The sequence below is a fragment of the Anabrus simplex genome, chromosome 3 (assembly GCF_040414725.1).
Source record: "Anabrus simplex isolate iqAnaSimp1 chromosome 3, ASM4041472v1, whole genome shotgun sequence".
Lineage (NCBI taxonomy): Eukaryota > Metazoa > Arthropoda > Insecta > Orthoptera > Tettigoniidae > Anabrus > Anabrus simplex.
In genome coordinates, this window is record NC_090267.1 from 107,673,847 (window position 1) to 107,696,632 (window position 22,786).

The 22,786-nt window shown below is 38.9% G+C and overlaps 1 protein-coding gene across 1 annotated transcript in view; it reads left to right on the plus strand.

The window, feature by feature from the left end:
* Dis3 (exosome complex exonuclease RRP44-like protein Dis3) overlaps positions 1-22,786 on the plus strand; it is a 403,141-nt gene that overhangs the window by 94,088 nt on the left and 286,267 nt on the right. Inside the window, exon 5 of the mRNA XM_067142669.2 lies at positions 12,915-13,144. Coding sequence (XP_066998770.1) covers positions 12,915-13,144 — 230 coding nt within the window. The remainder of the gene's footprint in view (positions 1-12,914; positions 13,145-22,786) is intronic.

Sequence of the window (22,786 nt, forward strand, 5' to 3'; positions counted from 1 at the left end):
TGCACAGTGTACACAGATAAGACTTATGAACTGTTCTTCAGCATCTATGTGATATATGGGAGACACAACAGTGTGCTCCTGTTAATAGCACAACACAAGAGACTTGAACTCGTGAATGCCATTTAATGGGGAGGATATTCTCAAGGACTTACGTTGTTCATTCACATGATGCATAATAGATGGCTTCCATGTTTTTCTTAAATACATTTTTTTCAAATGCTGCAATTTTAGTTTTCTACGGATCATACCACTAATATGTGTTACCTACATTGATCTTTTAGCAATATTTAAATGAATAGGGGATGCCTAAGGAGGAGGAGTTTTATTATTTTATGCAATTTTCTTTATCCAGAATTGCAAAACTTTGCCTGGCTGATTTTTGGCTATGAAGCATTTTCTTTGTTTTGTTCTTACTTCATAGGAAGTAGGAATTGAGATCTGAGTGGTGGTTGTTAGAATTTTGCTTTAAGCAAAATTTGTTCGGAATAAAATTAATACAGATATAATTTCTCTGGGGGCATCATGGTTTCTGTGTGCCTTTACAAACATGTATGTTAAATTATGTTGTTCATTCTGTGGTAAATGTTAAATTCAGTGTATGTTGTACATTCTGTGGTGAATGTTAAATGCAGTGAAAGTTGCATGTTTCCAGAGAAACAAAAATCCCTACTGACTCAAAATATTGAGAATAATAATAATAATAATAATAATAATAATAATAATAATAATAATAATAATAATAATAATAATAATAATGATGGCGATAATACAGTAGAACCCCGTTTATCCGAAATAAAGGGGGCAAAGCCACTTCGGTTGATGCGTTTTTTGGATGACTTATAGTAAATATTTTCAGAAGTTAAATGTCGAAATAAAAATGCATAGACTCCGTTAAGCAAAGGTGCATACTATTTATTAACATTAAAATGTTTAATGTTAGTCATTGTATAAAATCAGTGATTTTCTTCTGAATGTTCTTGGTGCAACGCTCTCATGCAGCTATGTCATGCCACCATATAATCAACAATAGGCTGCATCAGCTGTGTAGATTCATTGCTTTGTTCAACAAAGCACATATAAATCTCAAAAAATGAAACAATTTTCTGTTGTTAATACTGAACTGAATGCTGTATACAATAATTTTATTACAGTACTGTAATTAAAGTGTGTGGTACTGCGTTTTAATAATAATTCGAAATCAATCAAGCTGTAGTATAGTCCGAGCAGTAAACAAGATGAAACCCCCGCAACTTAAGCAACGTTAACCCCAGTCTACATAATCTTCATGACAAATAATAATAATAATAATAATAATAATAATAATAATAATAATAATAATAATAATAATAATAATAATAATGTAAATAATAATAATAATAATTCCTGTTTGTTCAAGAAAAATGTATCATGGAAGGGTTAAAAAAAACTGTTTTGTTTTATGCTACACATGCAGTCTGGCATAAGTCATAATATAAAAATAGGGTTTGCCTAGTAGCTCTCAGCACATATAGCAAGAGAATTGCTAATATTGACGGCTAAGACAGGAGGGTAAAAACAAAATATTAAAATACAATTTTGCCAGAGCATTTCGGTTAAGCTAGATTTCGGTTAAGCGGGGTTCTACTGTAATAATAATAATAATAATAATAATAATAATAATAATAATAATAATAATAATAATAATAATAATAATCTTCTACCACTTTTCACACACCTGTGAGTCGCAGGTGCAAACTGTGTCGCACATGTGTATTTGGCCCTGTTTTATGGCCGGATGTCCTTCCTGACGCCAACCCTATATAGAGGGATGTAATCACTATTGTGTGTTTCTGTGGTAGTTGGTAATGTGTTGTGTGAATATGAACAGGAGAGTGTTGGGAATTGGACCCCGGACCCTCTGTACTAAAGGTTTCAACGCTGATCATTAGCCAGTGAGTTGTATAGTAAAAAATATAATAATAATAATAATATTATTATTATTATTATTATTATTATTGTACCGGTTGGTACACCCCGACCCCGCAAGTTTAAATTGTGCGCCTAAAATAATCCCCTACAGGAGAAACTCCAGACTTCAAAATATGTATTAAATCAATGGTTCCTTGGAAGATGTCACTACGGTAAATTTTGAAGTGTTCTGAACTGTGTCTATTTTGATTCGTGTTTGTTTGCTCTGTAGCAAGAGGTGTAGACATTCTCTTCCAGATGTCACTACCAAAAAAACTAAGACTGTGCACCCTGGTGCGAAGTGAACGAACTGTTTTGAAGAAATTTTGTATCCCTAAGTTTGTTCTTTGTTAAATTTCTTTCTTTCATTTTTTGGGTTGGCAATATTGATCTCTTCTTCCGCCAGTTTTGATTTCTACCAATCACTAATTTTCTAAAATAATTTTCAGCCAATCATGTATATCTTCTCCAATGTTGTATGTAACTATTGCGTCCACCAATAAACAGAGTGGGTGTGGCGTGTTTCTTTCATGAAAGGTCTCGAAGTTTCCTTGTGGGTATAAAACTGCTGATTGTCATGGCTCGGTGCCACTTCATCGACATCTTGCTTAGTGTGTGATTATGTAGCAGGTAACGGGAAGCGCCTCTTTCTTCGGGCAGCAGTTTATCAATAAGTTAATGGCCGTTTAATAACTTTTCTTGCTAGCTCAACAGTTTAACCCACGGGGCGGGTTCGAAACTTTTCTCATGTAACCTACCTTGTAAAATGTAATATCCTTGTAAAACTCTATATCTTTAACCGCAAATTGGGATAGGGAGTGCTTAACCCTCTCGAGCTCCCACTCATATTGTTTTGAGGTGACTACGTTTTCATAACCAATTTTCTTCTCTTCTTAAGGTAATAAAAGTTTTTCTTCTACGAGTCACCTCTCTAGTATGGGATTAGCCCCTGTGTAACCGGCCGAGTGCCACCAAGGTTTTAAGAAGTTTCATGTAGGAGTGCAAGCTACGCCTCTAGCCAATTAATATTTTAGGGCCATGTAATTAACCTGTTCTTTTCTGATAAGGCCTAGTATATTGGGTACATGATACCCCTGTATAAATTTGTAAGTTGTGCCCGAGGGCAAGTGATGGTGAAAGTTGAGGTTGCCTTAAATAGGCGTGAGTAACTGAGAGCCTGTTAGTTCTCTCCGAATTGGATTTTTTGAGTGCCTCTAGAAGGCCTGAAGGTGTTTGTTGTGTTTCTACCCCAGGAATTAAGTGTATGTAGGTAAAGCAGAGCTTGGAGTTCAGGATGTATGCCCGAGAGCTTTGTAAAATGTAGGGCTGATAGCCCAAGAGGGTAAAAACACCCTAAAATTTGGATACCTCTAGTCTCGCTGTTTACTTGTAATTGTACCTGATTTTTGGCTCTAATAATTTCTTGTTGAACTTGTTGATATTCCAAATTATATGTAAATCTTGTTCTGTTTGAAAAATATAACCTTGTTGAAGTTTTAAATTAACTTTAAATTTCATAGTTAGACCCATTCGCCGCCCGCACCTTCTTTCACCTCTGCTGAACCACCAAAACCCCGTAATAATAATAATAACAACAACATCAACATCATTTACTTTTTGTGTTTTTATTATAATATATTATTATCATTATACATCCAAATCAACTACTTCAATAATGGTTTTTGGAGACACCAGAGGTGTCAGAACTTTGATCTGTAGTTATTTTAGGTGGCAGTAAATGTACTGACATAAGGCTGGCATACCTGAACACCTTCAAATGCCACTAGACTGAGCTGGGACTAATTCTGCTAACTTGAGCTCATAAGGCCAGCGGTGCTGCCGCCTGAGCTACTTAGCCTGGTGGTGTATCGGTTAGAAACACAAGGTTTAGCTTTCAGGATCTTCATCTTTAGCATAATGAATTCTAGATTTGTCCAATGGACTTATTAAAGGTTTGACAGCTTACTCCAGTTGATTTTACCATCGCAACGATCCTTTGCATACACACGCTTATCTATCAGTACAGAGTAATGGAAAGAATGAATGAGTGATGAAATAAGTCACATATAGAAAAATAGGAACATGGAAAGGAATACATAATAGGATAATGAGGTAGGAGGGAGCAACAGAAAGAGGAGACAAGGACGATGATTAAAACGCAAAAGAAGTAGGACAATCTCCACATTTTCATACACTGCCATCTTCAAACAAATGGCACTCTCTCCATCCATCCCAGTTCTTCTACATCCATTTCTTCTCGGTATTTAGTGATGTGAGCAGGGATTAATCAAGTGCATAGAAGTAGTGAGTATCCTTGAGTTCTTTCTATTTACAGCACATTTTTGGAAGTACTTCCTCTTAAGGGGTTTTCATGCAAATGTTTGACACAGAATACTAATTACTAGGAAATACAATTTTGTGTACTAAAAATATAAAAGTATATATGTTCTAAAAACCTAAAAGATATTTGATAAAACGTTAAAAATATTCTACTTTAAATATTGCATGGTCATTATGGCACTATCGCATAATCAGTATGGTGTTGCATGCTTTCAGTTAAAACAGTACTGTTGGTGATCTACTGCTAATATTATTATGGGACCTGTTTTATATTATTCAGAAGTGTCACAAAATCCATCCCAATACACTAACTGAGCAGTAAATAAAATGAAAACATGAAACAAGTTGTAAAAAATCTTACATTTTCCACATTACCTTAGAAGTTTTTCAGTGCATTATATGGTTGGAGATTTTCCAGAATGTTCTAAAATACGGCATGTCACCACTTGTCTTTGCATCAGTAAGTGGGAATTGTAGGCTTTTGTGCCAAACCCATTAAAATGTGCCGCCATTCCGCTCGGTAGTGAGTTTCATTTGCTCATTAAGAATCAAAGTTTCTTTCTTCTCTTCTTGGCTCTGGGAAGCATGAGTGGTATGCAAATGCTTAGACCATTATTAATACATTAGAAGCCTTGAGCTTTGACATTACCATTTTCGTGTGTGTAATATTGACGAAATGAATGACAATGTGTGAATATTGAAACTATTTAATCTGAATACCTGATGTATGTATGTCTAACCCTTGTCCTGTTTCTCTACAGGGTCGGGTGTCAAGTGAGATAAATCCTTGTAGCAAATTTTTATGGCTGGATGCTCTTCCTGATTGTTCACCTCATCAGAGGAGCTAATGAGATTAAATGAATGAAGTGATATATGATAGTAGAAAGAGGAAGCATGAAACCCGTTGCCGGCACATAGCCTACTCGTGTCGAATAGCACCAAGGGTTCTTCTCAAGGCTTAAAGTCTCCATCTGATGGACAAATCACCATCAACAGCATCATATGCCCTCACTCCATATAAACACTGTGGAGAGATATGTAATTGAATCCAGGCTTTTGCTATGCAGTCTGGTGAAACTATCCGAACTCCTAACAAGCTGAGAAAACAACTGTCGTGTGGAGGTCCTCTTTTCAGCCTGTAGGCTGAGGATAGGTCATGGAAGATCTATGCACTCTTTCCTCCGGAAGAGGGAAGACCCCTCCCCCTAGTGTGTTTTGTGGTGCCGAATTTACCGTGGCCCACATCCTCACAGAGTGTACTGATTTCTCAAGCCTAAGATGGAACCTTGGTCTGCAGGAGACACTCAAACTCATACTAGCTGATGAGGGGAATACTGCTGATCTCATCATTCAGTTTATGTATGCAAGTGGGTTCTTCTTCTTCTTCTTCTTCTTCTTTATGGGGCCTCTAAATATTAGTTTCTTATTAGCGTCGACCTCTAAGATCTTTTGCTACCATGTTTTTCCGTCATTTCCACCTAGATATACCAATACCCTTCATAAAGCTGCAGGTTGTTCTTATTGGGTTGTCTTGGACATTTTCTCTCTCTTCACCTGGTAGTCCTAGAGTGGAAAGTCTGATTCTACCCAGCACCTCACATTCGAAAAGTATGTGTTCAGCTGATTCCTCTGCTTCATTGCATTTTCTACATATATAGTCTCTTATTACTCCAGTTCTATATAGGTGTTTTTCAGATGGCAGTATCCTGTCAACAGTCCTACTACCCATCTTATATTTTCTCTGCTGAGTTTCTACAGTTCTTTAGTATGATTCTTGTTTGGTCCTTTTGTCAGTTCCTTTGCAAGCCTGCATCCTCGAGTATTTTTCCAGTTCTCCATTTGCTTCTTTTGTACCCATTTTCCTATGTAGTGTCGGGCTTGTCCGTAGGAAATCCCGCATACAGGTTCTGGGCCTACAAAATATGTTTCTGCACCTTTCCTGGCCAGTTTATCTGCCTTTTCATTTCGTTCTATACCTGCATGCCCTGGTACCCATATTATTTTGACAATGTTGTATTTTGAGAGCTTCAGGAGAAAGAATGGCAATACCAGACAATTCTGGATATTATCCGGACTGCTTCTAGTGCCTTAATGGCCGCTTGGCTGTCCGTAAAAATGAGAATGTTCTTATTCGTATATTTCATTTTCAGATTTTCTTCAAGACAAGTGATAGCTATCACTTCTGCTTGAAAGACTGTAGTGTGTTTGCCCAGGCTCACCTGGGTTGATCTCTCAGGTCTTCCCCTGTTGATCCCTCCTCCTATGCCATCCACAGCCTTTGAGCCATCAGTCCACCACACTATATCTTCTTTTTCAGTATTCCATTTGTTGATATCCCAGTCTTCTTTTTTTATTATCTGGGTCTCAAATGGTTTTTCAAAGTTGTACTTTGATATCATATGATCAGAAGGCATATGTAGAACTCCCTTTGCTATTACTCTGTTAATTTTACAGTGTCCTAGATTGGATCTTTGTGCATTCCAGCACTCTGATTGTGCCAATCTATATGAACTCATTCTAACCTGTCCTCTTATGAAATTGCATAATGATGGGAGGTCTAGTAAAGTGTTCAAGGCTTCTGTCGCCATAGTTCTCATAGCTCCAGTTATGGGTATGCATCTATTACTGACTTTTCCTTGGCTTACTTTCGCCTTCTTTTTTTATTATCTGGGTCTCAAATGGTTTTTCAAAGTTGTACTTTGATATCATATGATCAGAAGGCATGTGTAGAACTCCCTCTGTTATTACTCTGTTAATTTTACAGTGTCCTAGATTGGATCTTTGTGCATTCCAGGACTCTGATTGTGCCAATCTATATGAACTCATTCTAGCCTGTCCTCTTATGAAATTGCATAATGATGGGAGGTCTAGTAAAGTGATCAAGGCTTCTGTCGGCGTAGTTCTCATAGCTCCAGTTATGGGTATGCATCTATTACTGACTTTTCCTTGGCTTACTTTTGCCACCAGATGATTGCAGCATAGGCCATCAACGATTTTATGATCGTTGTATATATCCACGTTACCAGTGATGGTCTTAGGCCCCATGTCTTACCGACGGCTCTTTGACATGCATACAGCAAGTTCTTGGCCCGGTTTATGTTCCTTTCTATATGTGGATTCTAGGTTAAATTTTTATCTAACACTACACCTAGGTGCAATGTCTGTTCTTCCATATATATATCTTGTTCAAATAGCTTCAGTGACCTCTATCCCTCTAATTTTCTCCTTCTTGCAAAAGGGACCAGAGTTATCTTGTTCGGGTTGACTGATAGTTGTTCTTCCTGACAACAGTTCTGCATAAGGTTAAGTGATCTTTGCATGAGATCCTGGATAACACTCATCACCTTATCTCGTACCACAATCACTAGGTCATCTGTGTATCCTTGTGTATAAAAACCTTGTTCGTTGAGTATAGCTATGATTTTATTCACCACGAGGTTCCACAACAGAGGCAAAAGAACTCCTCCCTGAGCATAGCCTCGGGTGACCCTAACCGTCAGCATTTCTTCAAACAGTTTTGCTCTTATCTTCCTTCCGTTTAATATGGATTTAATCAATTTGACGACAGTTTTACTCACCTTGCTCTTTTCCAATTCTTTGTTCGTAGAGTCATAAGTTCTATTGCTGAAGGCTCTTTCTATATCGAGAAATGCTGCTAGTGCAATTTCTTTGTATTCTAGGCTTTCCTCTAGTTTACAAACCAACTGGTGGAGTGTTACTTCAGTGGATCTGCCAAGTCTATATGTAAACTGATTTTCATGCAACGTTGAGTTCAGTTACAATGTTCTTCTGATATATTTATCCAGAATTTTCTCCATTGCTTTCAGCATGAAGGAGGTTAAACATAATGGTATGTATGCTTTGGCATGGGCATAATTTGCCCTTCCAGTCTTAGTTATGAATACTGCTTTAGTTTCAGACCATGATTTCGGCTCGTATCCTAAAGCTAGACTAGCTCTGAAAAGGTCCATCAGGGCATTGACGAGTATCTCCCATCCTTCCTGTAGGAGTATCGGAAGTATCTCATCTGGCCCTGGAGCCTTTATAGGATGTAACGTGTAAATTGCCCATTTTACATGGTTATGTTTTATGATTCTTTTGGCACAGTTCCAGTCTGCTCTTTGAGCTCTGGTCTCTGTTCCAACCGTTTCTTCTTCTGTCATCTTCTCAGTCTCACGAAAGTGACATGCCATTAGTATCTCCAGTGTGTCCCTCCCAGCCTGAGTAAATGACCCATCTAGATTCCCCAGGGTCCCCACTTGATTTATATGGGTTGCTTTCAGAACCTTCTGGAGCCTTACAGTTTCAGCATGTGATTCCACTTTCTCACAGAACAGTCTCCAAGATTTTCTTTTTGCTTTCAATATCTCTAGGTTATACTCAGTGAGTTACCTATGATATGTGTTCCACATACCATTTCTAGATACAACATCATAACCTCTTTTTTCATTTTGGCTAGTTTGTTGTTCGACCACCTTACATTTTTGGTGTTTTTCTTTTCTTTGAGGAGGCAGTTGTCATGGAATGAGTCTATAATGGCCTCTTCTAATAGTTCCACTGCCTCATCCAGTTCTTTCTGTTCTGTCATGTTAGTTGGAATTTTTTGTACAGCCTTCCCTAGAACTTCTCTGTATCTATCCCAGTTAGTTCTTTATGGGTCTCTGTACATCTCAGTCCCACATAGTCTCACATCTATTGCAAATTGGATGTGCTGGTGGTTTGCCAATGATGGTTCTTCCAGCACCTTCCAGTCTTTAATAAAGTTTGCAATATGCGTAATGCTTAGTGTAATGTCTATTACCTCCCTACATTTTTTATTTATAAATGTAGGCTTGTTTCCTAGGTTTAGTATCGTCAACTCAGTTCCAATAACAAACTCTAGTAAAGCCTTACCTCTTGCATTGCAGTTCGTGCTGCCTCATGCCATGCGGTGTGAATTTGCATCTACTCCAAGGACTAGGTGTTTGCCTTTCCTCTTTGTATTGCAAAATTAGGTTCTCAACTTCTTCTGATGGGGGAAGATTAGTTGAGTCATTTCGGAGACATGCAGAGCGTTTGGTTATTTCTCTGGGTCCCTCCCAATTTCCATGTTTAATCTTGGCCATGGTTAAGTCGCATGAACAGTGTTCCTGCAACGTAAGACATTTTAATATCCTGTTCACAAGAAGACATGTTCTGGGTATTTCTGATGTATCATACATCAGTTTAGCTCCAGATTGTGCCAGTCCTGCTACTCTGCCCTTGACTACCCAAGGCTCTTGAATAAGCGCCACGTCAATAGCCCCGGACTTGAACTTCCTGGCGAAATTCGCCACAGCGATTTTTTTATGCTGAAGATTGGCCTGAAGAACCTTCAGCACCAACTTTATCAGCATTGGGTTTCGTTTTTCCTGTGATGCCATGAAAGTTGATATGCCCAAGTCTGAGTTTAGCTTTAAGGCGTCTCTTTTTGAGCTCTTCAAAGTCTCTTTCACCAAGGGCTAAAACGACTGTCCTTCCTGTCTTGTTGATTGAAGTGGCATTCAGCACTCTCCACTCTTGCATTAGAAGTTTGGTATTGTGCTGTTTGATTCCGACAAGAACATCCTCCACTTTAATTTTGTCAAAAGGAGGTGGGAACTTGGTGATGACCTTGGTCGTGTTCAGCACCTTTTTTGCGTCCACCACCTCTAGGGTCTCCCCTTTCCATGGGTTACATTTTGATACTGTCTGTTCAAGCCAACTTTTTGTTTCTGGATTTGCACAGATCAGTACCATAGCTCCACTTTCCGGCCTTGGTGATTCAAGGAAGCCTGGCAGACATCCATCTGACAGTGGTTTCATCTGTGCTATCAGAGCAGATGATAATTCAGTCACGTCTTCCTCCTTGAGTTTTCCATCTGGAAAGGTCTTAGGTATTATTGCGAACTTAACTGAGGATAGTGTTTCCGAAAAGGATATAACTTTTTCGTCCTTCTGTTTCTTGGAGGGTGGTTTTGTAGCCGAACTTGATGGCATGCTTTCCTCCGACCTTGGCCCTTTGGGTGTAGTCATTGGCATAGTGTCTCACCGATCCCTGTTCCTTGGCTTCTTCTCCACCCAAGTCCCAGCTGTTATCTTGGCTTCTTTCCTCACCTTCTTCTTTTCCGTGTAGCAGGCACTTGTGCGAGGTGGTCTATCTATATGCATCCTATTTACTTTCGATGCCAATATCTTCAGGTCTTTCTCAGTGAAATCTCCTGTTTCCTTTTGTCCAGAAGTCTGCTTTCCTGTTCCTTCTTCTGTTTCTTCTTCAAATTTGGATTCAGCCTGCCCTACTGGGACTTCTGTCTCCATATTCTCCTCTTGGGCCTGCCGCTGGACCTGCTCTTATGGAACTTTCATAGCTTCCCTTGGTATTTGTTTATGTGGTTCATTTGGAATGTCCATGGTTCCAAATGACGTACGGTTTTTGCCTCTTCTAGGGTCCTGAGTGGCGTTTTCACCATCCGTGATGAGTCATTCCACCAGACATTGTCCTCCCGCACCTCAGGCTCTCCGTAGCAGGCGCCACGCCACTCAGCCATCCATCCAGCAGCCCGTCCCTGGCCCGAACCCGACCAGGTTTGTTCCACCTTCAGTAGACGTACTCACATGGTTCTCACCTGGCGTTACCATGACTAAGTTCACAGCCATGGGTTCCCCCTAGGTTGGGTTTGCCCCGTTCCCAACTCGCGGCTCGTACAGGCTACATAGGGCAATGTGATGTGTTAGTTCCAGCACACCGCAATGAACGTTCACCTCAGTTACCAACACCCACTTCACCTTAACCCCCGTATCACCCACGCGGAGGTAACATGGATGCCTCTCTAGCATGTGTGGGCGAGGTTTCCACTTCCAAGCTTTGGCTTGGGCTAGTAACAATCACACTGCCTCAAGACGTTTTCTGGCAGTACCTGTTTTTGGTCCACAAGAGGGAACTTTATTTCCCTCAGATCCTCCAGAGAAGTTCGGTGGGCCCCCCTATCTGCCACCTGGGATGCGCCTGATAGGGGAACAGGCAAGAAAACCCCCACGGGATGCGAGTGGGTTATTCAAGGGCGTCTACATTTCAAGTTTTCAATGTTCTTTCCGGTTTAATAAAATATTTTTGTTTTATTTTTAATTCATTTTTAAAATTCTCGGTTTAATAAATAGATATAATTTTACTATTTTCATTTTTGTTTCCATTTCATTTGTTCAGAGAGGATCGTTACCTAATTTGACTTCCTCGTAAAATGATAACTACTACCGCTGCCGCCACCACCTATGCCATCTATTGATTACAAATTGTGTTTATGTGAGAGAGTGGATTATAAGGGCCTCTAAATTTCAAGTTTTCAATGTTCTTTCTAGTTTAATAAAATGTTTTGGTTTATTTTTAATTCATTTTCAACATTCTCTGTTTAATAAATACACTTAATTTTACTTTTTTCATGTTTTGTTTCCGTTTCATTTGTTCAGAGAAGATCATTACCTAGTTGTACTTCCTCTTAAAATAATAATCACCACTACCGCCGCCACCGCCACCACCACCACAGTCTAGTGATTAGAAATTGTATACCAGCACCTCTTCTACCTTGCCAGCCAACATTCTGATGGCATTTTTTGGGACTTGAACTGGCCAACCATGGTGTCAGACCTATAGACAGAACGCCTTAACAATCATGGCCACCAGGCCTCATATGTGTGTACGGACAAGGAAAAAATGACTGTTAATTTAAATATCTGTGTACCTTCCAATGAATCAGAAAATGTGACATTGCATAATGTTTTATATTAATGTAAGTAAGGGAAAGGAACAAACAAGTGACAAATCAAGATATATATTGTTTAGCTAGTGGTTTAACGTTGCACTTACTCAGATAGGTTTTCGGTTATGATGGGAAGTTGGAAGAAAGTTGCCATTCCTCTAATTAAGATACAGCTTCAGTATTTTCCTGGTGTGATTACCGGACACCAACGGAAAACTATTTTCAGGGCTGTTGATGATGGGGTTCGAACCTTCCATCTCAAAATACAAGCTCACAGCTACGTACCATGCATTCAGCTTCCTTGGACCGGACGAGTTGGCCATGCAGTTGGAGGCACGCGACTGTGAGCTTGCATCCGCGAGATAATGGGTTCGAATATCACTGTTAGCAGCCCTGAAGATGGTTTTCTGTGATTTTCCATTTTCACACCAGGCAAATGCTGGAGCTGGAGCTGTACCTTAATTAAGGACACGGCCGCTTCCTTCCAATCTTAGGTCTTTCCTATCCCATCGTCGCCATAAGACCTATCTGTGTCGGTGCGACGTAAAGCAAATAGCAACTTGCTTGGTTCATGAAGGGTAGGATAAACACCATAACAGGTCAGTGTGAGGAGAGGAAGCAACAGAAAACAGAGACAAGGACAAACCTGAACAAAAGAAAAAAAAGGGCAAGGACAATCTTTGTGTCTTTTTACACTGCCATTTTCACATAGATGGACTCTCTCTTGATCAGTTTCAGCCCCCCCACACATTATCAGATGAGCTCATTTCTGCTTTACAGCTTCGTCAGGAAGGTAGATCTTGACGTCTTCTGTCTTGATATTTTTATATTTTGATAGTTTATGTAATAATGTTCAGTTTTCTTATTTTTGTTTAGTGAAAGATTATGTAAAAAGTTTGAAAGACTGCCCTGGTTTGGAGGACAAGCTGTCTCAGAAAGATCATCCTCAGGATGGGATGAGCAAGGAATACCTCTTCCCTCCACATCTCACACCTGCACAGATCCATGATGGAATAAAGGCAGGAAAACTTCTTCATGGCACATTCTATGCGTCGAGGGAAAATTTTCTTGAGGGACAAGTGAATGTTGAAGGTCAGGATAAGGCGGTAAGTTTTTGCATGGTTATTGACCATTTGCTGGCCATTTTACCGTGCATTTGCTTATGGGTGGGGCTGAGAGAAACCTCGCTAGCCATGGATGGGCTTGAGAAGCGCCAGTCAAGGTCAAGAAGGTGGCAGTTGTAAGCCAGCTAACTGTGCAACGCGTGTGTAATGCAGTGGTTAGAAATGTAACAGGCTAAATACCCGCTTGAACAGAGAGTTTTTATGTGTGGTACATATGTATAAACAGAGTCAGGTAGAGAGGTGCACAGACAATTTGCACTGAAATATCCGTGTGCTCCAATTCTGCTGGCGACTTGTTAACAAACTAAGGACAAGAGGATTGGTAAATGCTTCAATTCGTAAGCGAAAATGAAGAGTATTGACAGAGGACAAAATTGGTGAATTTGGTGCATCATTCACATGCTCTCCACATAAATCTGTAAGACGTGTTTCACAGGATGTTAGTGTTTCAAGAACATCCGTTTTTAATGCCACTAGACTTCTAAAATTAACGGGTGAGTTGGCCGTGCGGTTAGGAGTATGCAGCTGTGAGCTCACATCCGGGAGATAGTGGGTTTGAATCCCACTATCGGCAGCCCTGAATATGGTTTTCCGGGGTTTCCCATTTTCACACCAGGCAAATGCTGGGGCTGTACCTTAATTAAGGCCACGGCCGCGTCCTTTCCATTCCTAGGCCTATCATGCATGAATTACGGCCTAGAGACGATGAAAGACTAGTTTAGATTTGTAATTGGATGTTTCAAAGTATTGTGGACGGTATTGTGGATACTCATTTAATAATTTTTTCTGATGAGGCATGTTTTCATCTACGAGGACATGTTGCCTCACAGAACAGTCGGTTTTGGAGTACACATAATCCCCATTTAATTCATGAGATTCCATTGCATGATGAAAAAATTGGTGTTTGGTGCGCCATTACAGCAAAGCAAATTATTGGGCCTTTTTTTTTTTTTCAGGATACAATAAATGCACAAAGATATCACACGCTAATACTCGTGCCATTTTTCCAAATGTTATCAGAGGTTATTCCAACAATATTCAGCAACAGCCCATACAGCTCATGAATTCATGAACGAATTAACTGACGTGTTTGGAGAAAGGATTATTTCTCAGGGTTTATAGCCGCCATGTTCCCCCGATCTCACAGTGTGTGGTTTCTGTTTGTGGGGACCACTAAAAAATAATGTTTATAGGAATAATCCACACAACATAGATGAATTGAAAGAGAATTTAACAACAGAAATTGGGAAAATTCCCGGACAAGAACTTATCCGTGTGAACCATAATTTTATTGAACGATATCAGAACTGTGTGCATTGCCTGCAACAAGGTACATATTTCGTAGACTAATTATTTAATTATTTAAAGTGTCTTGGTAGCACTGTAATACAGACAGTGGAAGCATATAGATAGCTGATTCCCGCCCAACAGCGTAGCTAGTGCCCGGCAAGCGATGCTTTGAACTCGACTGGGACGTCTCAAGCTCGCAAGTGGCTAGTGCTAAGCAAGCAAGATTTCTCCTGGCCCCACCCATAAGCGAACACACTGTATATGAATGATTAAAATCTTTTATATGTGATCAAGGTACTGTGAATTTTTGAATTAGATGACACACATTCGTATAAGAAACATGATGTTTAAACCTTAAATATAACACTGAAAATTCACAAATGATAGATTAGTATGTTGCTGCTTTGTTATTGTCAGTTGCTTATTGTATTTGTTGCACATGCTTTCAAATTTGAGGTATTAAATATCAGTTTATCTTTGTATATGGTGGTGTTAAACTTAAGCACTGTATGTTAGGAAGAACATAAGACAGTAGGCAGTACAAATGTCTGTACTTTTGTGTGAAATGGTACCATGACCTAAAATCCAAACCACTATCAATATGCAAATACATTTTTAAACTCATCTCCTCAAAGAATATTCTTCAACTAAGAAATACTCTGATTTGGTTGTTGGAGTATTTTCTCGTCCTCATTTAATGTAAGTCATGAGGATCAGGCAGATATCACACGTCAATGAGGATATATTAGCCATGTTTATGGGTACACTGAGGTCTGTCTTTACTGCATTTATTAATAGTGAATCTTTCAAAATTATTTAGGACTAAAGAAGCATTTATTAACCACACAATATAACACAATCAGTTAGATCTTTTGATTATAGGCCTAGTTTGAAATTTGTGTGATTTTTTCTTTGAGCTAAGTTTACGTGTGGTTGTACAAGAATGTTAATTCTTGGTTAATGACCATTTAAAGTTTCTGAAGTAGGATCTAATGAAGGAAAATTAGTTTCATCTTGGCAGTGACAGGTGAATAAGATCATAAGGACACTAAAATATTTCGCTACTGGAGAGATATTTTATTCTTGTGGGAATTACTGTTAAAATACAATATTAAAACTCACATTATTTCCTAGGAAAATAGTGCATACCATTTCTACATTTTGTTTAAAACTCTGAACATAAGAGAAATTAGTAGTACCCTGTGTGCTGAGAATGCAAATTGTAATTTCCTGTATAGCCAGATGTTGTGATGGTGATAATTAGAGCCCGGACTTCCATTCTTCTTCTTCTTCGTCTTCTTCTTCGTCTTCTTCTTCTTCTTCTTCTTCTTCTTCTTCTTCTTCTTCTTCTTCTTCTTCTTCTTCTTCTTCATAGTACCGTATCAGGTCCCCCTGACGTTGGCGATCACTGTGGCGAATGCAGAACGATCTCTAGCTAGATGGAAAAGTCTTTCAACACTGTGAATTCCAGTCCATTCTTTGATGTTTCCAAGCCATGATGTTCGCCTCCTCCCGACACCTCTTCGACCCTGTATTTTGCCTTGTACAATCCGCTGTAAGATGAGGTAACGGTCATTTCTAAGGATGTGGCCAAGGTAAGAGATCTTCCGGAGTTTTATTGTTTGAACGAGTTCCCGACTTGCTCTTGCCCTTCTGAGTACTTCTTGGTTCGTTAGTCGTGCAACCCACGAAATCCTGAGCATCCTACGGTGGATCCACATTTCAAAGGCTTCCAAGCGTTTCACTGATATGTTCTTGAGAGTCCATGTTTCCACACCATACAGCAAGGCTGACCATATATAGCACTTGACCATCCTCTGTCTAAGTTTTAAATTTAAGTAGTCATTGCAAAAGAAAGATTTCATTTTTGTAAATATTTTTCGTGCTATTGCTATCCTCTGTTTCACTTCTTTCTCGGGATCAAGTTGTTCAGTGACAATGGCACCCAGATATTTAAAAGTGGTTACTCTCTCAATCTGTCGGTTGTTTAGTTGTAAGATTGCCTCAGCATTGGCACGTCTGCTGAAGATCATGAACTTGGTCTTGTTTACATTTATTTTTAGTCCCATGTCCTCACTTACTGCACTGATATTATTGAGCAGGAGCTGGAGACCTTCAAAATTGTCACACAGGATGACTGTATCATCCGCATATCTTATGTTGTTAATTATGCCGCCATTTACTTTTATTCCATATTGTTGATTTTCTAAAGCTGTTTTGAAAATTTTATCCGAGTAAAGGTTGAATAACAATGGAGACAAAACACAACCTTGTCTAACTCCTCTTTGGATGGCTATCTCAAAATATGCATTCATTCATGCACTATCATATAGCAAAACATGCACGACAAACTGGAAATATGCACAATCAAAATTTACTTCTTTTATAAACATTTGTACAACAACTAACATCTCCAAATTGCCTTGATTTAAGCTCGTCCGTTTATCTTTCAGCACATCCTTAAGCACAGAAGTTCTACGTCACAGAAAGTGAGGTCAAATTGTACGTCTTTTATATTTTCACTACAATACGTCTTATATAAGCTTGACGAATCAAAATCAGGATTTGAACGGATCACTTTTTTCAACTTATATCTAGCTGCCGCAGTTATACTTCTCCGTGGAATGATGGCACACACATTTGTATCTCCTCAATAACTGGCATTGATTGCCTGCTGCGATAACAAAGTGTCGAGTGTCAGTTCCCGGTAGGAAAATCCAGGATAAGAACGGAAGAGGGTTCTGTGCAAAACCAGCTGCTAGCTCAGTAACGCGGCGTCACAGAAATGCTATACAAGTTTTATTTTGTTCGTCTAACACAGACAAAAGAATGAGCCGTCAATGAGTAATGCACAATTTATGGTTCGATTTATAACAATGTATAACTGGGACAATTTAGTCCCAAGAATTACACAGATCGATGTGGGGCCTTCCAGCTTACGTCAATATTTACTCAAGCAGCAGATAAGAACACGTTTGGTTAATTGGATTATGTACTAATTTTGGTTGTCATGTAGGATGCCAGGAATACATTCTCTCAGTTTCTCAGTAAGAGACATTCTGTATAACGTGGAAAAAAAGGCCCCAAATTCTGCAAACCAACATTCCTAAAAGGCACTATCATGCAAGTTAGCATTATATATGCGCCAAAGTCACAAGAAAAATCATATTATGCAATATTAAACGTCCAAATATCTGCTATTAAATCCAAAATCTTCAAAATATGCATTATGCATGAATTTTGTCCTAAAAAGGCCAAAACATGCAAACATGCACGGAAAAGAACGGTTATTTGGAATCGTTAAGCCATAAAAGGAATATTTGCGAAGTTTGACAATTGTAACCAGCTTATTTAAAAACATGCATTTGCATGGAAATCCGGGCTCTAGTGATAATTGTTTTATGGGGAGGTACAACTGGGCAACCATCCTCTTTTAATAACAATCAGAAGAAAGGAATTGAAGAAATACAATACTGTGAAGAATGAAGTTATCAGCAAAAGAAAGGGAATGGCAAGAAAGGGCATGAAAATGAAAGACTTCTTAGGCCTCACCAACCTAATACAATTGGGATTGAAACAGAACAAGAAGTGAATTGACCACGGGAGTTCTGATAGGAGAGATGAAAGTAAGGTTGAGAAGATAGTGGACCGGAGAGCAAAGTAGAGAGCAGAGCAGCGAACAAAGCATTTTATTATCAACGCGCTGATGAAAGAGGTTGGTGTTCTTAGTGGAGCGGGGAGCAAAGCAGCGAGCACTACGTACCAAAAGTGTTCGCAGTCAGGTAGTGAATGATGGACGAGTTTTTGAATGGACTTCTTTATGAAAGTGTTAGGTCTATGTTCTATTCATCGTTTGTTTTGCTGTTTTTACAGTCTTGAGCTGTTGGAGCAAGTCAGAGTGTGAAATGCATTCCTGTTTCCTCGGTCATACTGGGACCATACACCATATTGCTATAATGTATGAGACATTTTTGGTCAAGAGTCAAATACCACCTCATCTGAAAAACAAAACCCAAAGAAAAACAAAAAAAATTCCTAACTGATGGATGAACAGATGCCCTTCAGACCGTGCAAGGGTCAACTGCACATCCCTCCCGTTCCTGTAGTAACAAAATCCGGTCTCACAGAGCCATGGTATGTTCACGGCAAAAATAAGTTCTAATACTAACTTATAGGCACATCAGAATGGAGAAAAGATAAGGATGCAATCAAAATTACGGCAGATGAGAATAGCAAACAAAATTTTTTCTTTGTTCTGATATGCCTGTAAGTTAGTATTAGAATTTATTTTTGCCGCGAATGTACCATAGTTCTGTGAGGCCAGATGTTATTACTACAGGAACAGAGGGATGTGCGGTCGACCCTTGCACGGTCTGAAGGACATTTGTTCATCCATGAGTTTGGAATTTTTTTTTCAGATGAGGTAGCATTTGACTCTTTACCAAAAAGATTCCATACAAAATAGCAATATAGCGTATCGTCCCTTATGGCGCCCAGTGTGTTTGGCATTTTCGGCTTTTTCATAAGATGCATTTTCGATAGGCAGTTTCGATAGATTAAAATTGCAAAAATGGGTGCAAGGTATGGTAATGCCACATTCAAAATTATAGGACTGGCCAATTATAATAAAGAACACTATGGTAGCTCATGTTATAGGATGCTAATAATTGGACCAGTATTCCGGAATGAATGACAGATTAAATTAAATTCTATATATCAAAGCCAAATGAAAACATAGTCGTGGTTCTAATTAAGTTTGCGATAACCATGATGGTCATTCACAGTAAATGACGTACCCAAAATCAAGTATGGATATATAAACAAATCCAGGGAAACAATAAAATGATTTTCTCAATTCTGAGGGAAACAGAATATTGATACCCTTCAGGTAGACGTATTCATCGGTACTAGTCAAGAGGTATTTGATGCAAAGGGCCTCATTACTAAAAGTATATCATTTTATTAAATTTACGTTTTAGATATTCGCGGTAGAGAAAGGTGACCTCAGGCCTTAAAATTTTGTTTAGAAATGGCAGTAAATTGGGTTCATGTGGAAAGTTTGGGACAGTACTACCCATTGTAATAGGTGTATCAGCCTCAATGCTGGAAGGATGGCCTAATTTATTGGCGAATACCACTTGTATTGGTTTTTAATTCAAGCTCATCTAGTTTATGAACAGATCCAAAAAATTTGTATAATGTGATTAAAGGCTACCTGTTCGAATTTTCCGGTGACCTATTACAACGAGGATTACTCTTGGTAAAATGCGATGTTAGGCACCTTTGAGATAGCTGTGTAGAGGCTATAGATTTGGTTTGATTCAGATTATTGTGGAAATTAGCAAAGTTGGATTAAAGTAACCCATGAATCATTTTATTTTTTTGAGATGATCTTTCTCAGTCTGAGATTCGTGTCGAGGGAGGCTCAGTTTCATCGTATGTTGTTTGTAAGATGGATATGGAAGCCATAAGGACTTTGATAGAGGACATTAAGAAGGACTGGAAAGAGGTGATTGAACAAACTCAAAGACAGTATAGAAAAGACTTTATAAAGAAATGATTGAACAAACTCAAAGACAGTATAGAAAGGACTTTATAAAGAAATGATTGAACAAAGTCAAACACAGATTGGTGAAAATATGGAGGGTCTGATTAGAGAAAACTTTAAAGAAATGATGGAACAAAGTCAAACACAGATTAGTGGAGATAAGAGGTGAATAAACAGTTGAGAAAATTTAATGTTCAGTTAGAGGAAACCCGTAAGGAAATGATGGAACACTATACCGAATTAGCGGAACAAATAACGGTATATAAGGAGATGGTAGGTGTGCTAGATACCAACTGATGAGCCCATCCTAGCACATGAGGGCGAAATGCTTGCAACCAGGAATGAGTTAGCTGGAAAATTTATAAAGTCCAATAACGGACCATTTATATTAGCTGGAAAATTTATAAAGTCCAATAACGGACCATTTATATTGGTATTAATATAAGGAACAATGCGAAAGAAACTCTGGTTAGTTAGGAAAACGACTGGACAGTGCGGTCAGGAAACAGGAATGACTCAAAAACTCAATAGGCACGGTGATCGAGCGCGTTGAAAGTGTTGAAGCTCAGGCGTTGACCACGACGGAGCAAAGAGAGGTACATATCTAAGCGGTGGCGGCACAGAAGGAAACTACAGAGGGGATGATAGATGATATTAAGGAGGTACATCAAACTTAGGTTTGACAATAAGAAGATGTACAATATTATAGGGAAGGATCCACCTTTCAATACTCCGTAGTAAGTTGAACTAAAAGGTAGTTACAACCTGTTTATTGGGACCGGTTTCAACACATTTCAAGTGTCATCATCAGCCAATTAGCGAAGATCTTAAAACAACTAATACATTGAACACAGGCAAAAAATTAACATTGTATCATATCGTAGCAATTCAGTTAATGTTAATGTTAATTTTTTGCCTGTGTTCAATGTATTAGTTGTTTTAAGATCTTCGCTAATTGGTTGATGATGACACTTGAAATGTGTTGAAACCGGTCCCAATAAACAGGTTGTAACTACTTTTTAGTTCAACTTACTACGGAGTATTGAAAGGTGGATCCTTCCCTATAATATTGTACATCTTCTTATTTCTCTATTCAATACGGAACAATAATGAAGTTTTTAACTTTAAATTAGGTTTGACATACGAGAAGTTAGGACCCAAACCAACACGTTGAAACAGGAAATTGCTATCGACGTTGTGAAGCGAATATCTGAAGTTAGCAGGCAGGCATTCCATGGAATAGTCGCGATACAAGAGGAGATACGGAAGAAAAAAAGATAAGACTTCAGAGACAATAGAGGACTGGGTCGCACAAGATAAAAAAAGGCAAAGGTTAAAGTGGGCGTTCATGATGGTCTAATACAGGAACTGAAGGAAGAAATTGAAAAATTGAAAATACAGGATGATCTTCAGGAACCGGAGAACAAATCATGTTTTACTAAAATTATACACGTTAGCTATTATGATTTGAAGGCAGAAAGCGAAGGAATGGGTCTGCTCAGGGGGTTGAGTACCAATGGAGACCAAGTACCGGTGGCACAGGCGCATAGTTCAACACCCCTTTCTATTGAACCTTTACCATTGTACAACATACATAGGATGGCTGAGGATAGACCAGAGCAGTTCAAACCTGGGTGTAACGTCACACCAAAGAAATTTTTGGCTGAGATGGACGATTACATGGTTGACCATCGAGTGTCTCCAGAACATAGACTCAGGGTAGTGGAAAAGTTCTTAGAGGAGCAGGCCCTTGTGTGGTTTCAGATGTTCAGATATTGCTTTGACCGATATGAGAGTTTTAAAAGACTGTTTTTGGACAAATACTGGAGAATGGAAACACAACAAGGATTGCCTTTAGTACTTTATTCACATCGATATTCCATGACTGGCCCAATGCAATTTTGTGAATATTTTACAGGCCAGTTAGTTAAGATGAGGGAGCTTGATAATCCTACAGCTGAAACAGAATTAATATCGGCCATCTGCAAATAGTCCCCAGCTGACATTCAACGAATGTTGGTCGCAGCTAACATGAAGACGGCCGTGGATACGGAACATGTCTTGCGACACCTTGACGAAATGTCAAGCACACATCACTCTAGGGTCAGACAAACTGAAATGGTCAATACGTTGGGTTGTCAAGGGAATGAAAACAATCTTAGAGTCAAGAATCAAGAAACTAATACCCGTGAAGCATATACCGATAATCGAAAGGTAAAGGGACAACCAATGGAATTCATGTACCTGGGGAGAACCTAGATGACAGTATGGTGAACAGCAGTATATGTCATATGCTATAACATAAATTACCTTGTTTGGTCAAGAGTCAAATGCAACCTCATCTGGAAAAAAAAAATCCCAAACTGCTGGGTGAACAGATGCCCTTCAGACCATGCGAGGGTCGACCGCACATCTCTCTTCTTGTAGTCACAACATCTGGCCTCACAGTCATGGTACACAGCAACAAAATAAAATTCTAATACTAACCTATAGGCATATCGGAACGGAGGAAAAATAAGGATACAGAGGTGCCAACTATTATGGATTGTCCATAATTATTATGGATTTCACCTCATGGTTACGGAATTACGATCAAAGGGAAATTATTACAGAAAAGCTGACATTGTCAGGAAAAAATAATTTTCTACAGAAAAAAATAAAAAAGGAAAAAGGCTTGATAGGATTGAACATTTCTCCTAAATCGTCCTCATTTCAACGCTTTTGAGTTGACAATGATACTTATTCAATCATGACTTCTTTTTGCTACCCATAAGCGTTCTAAAATT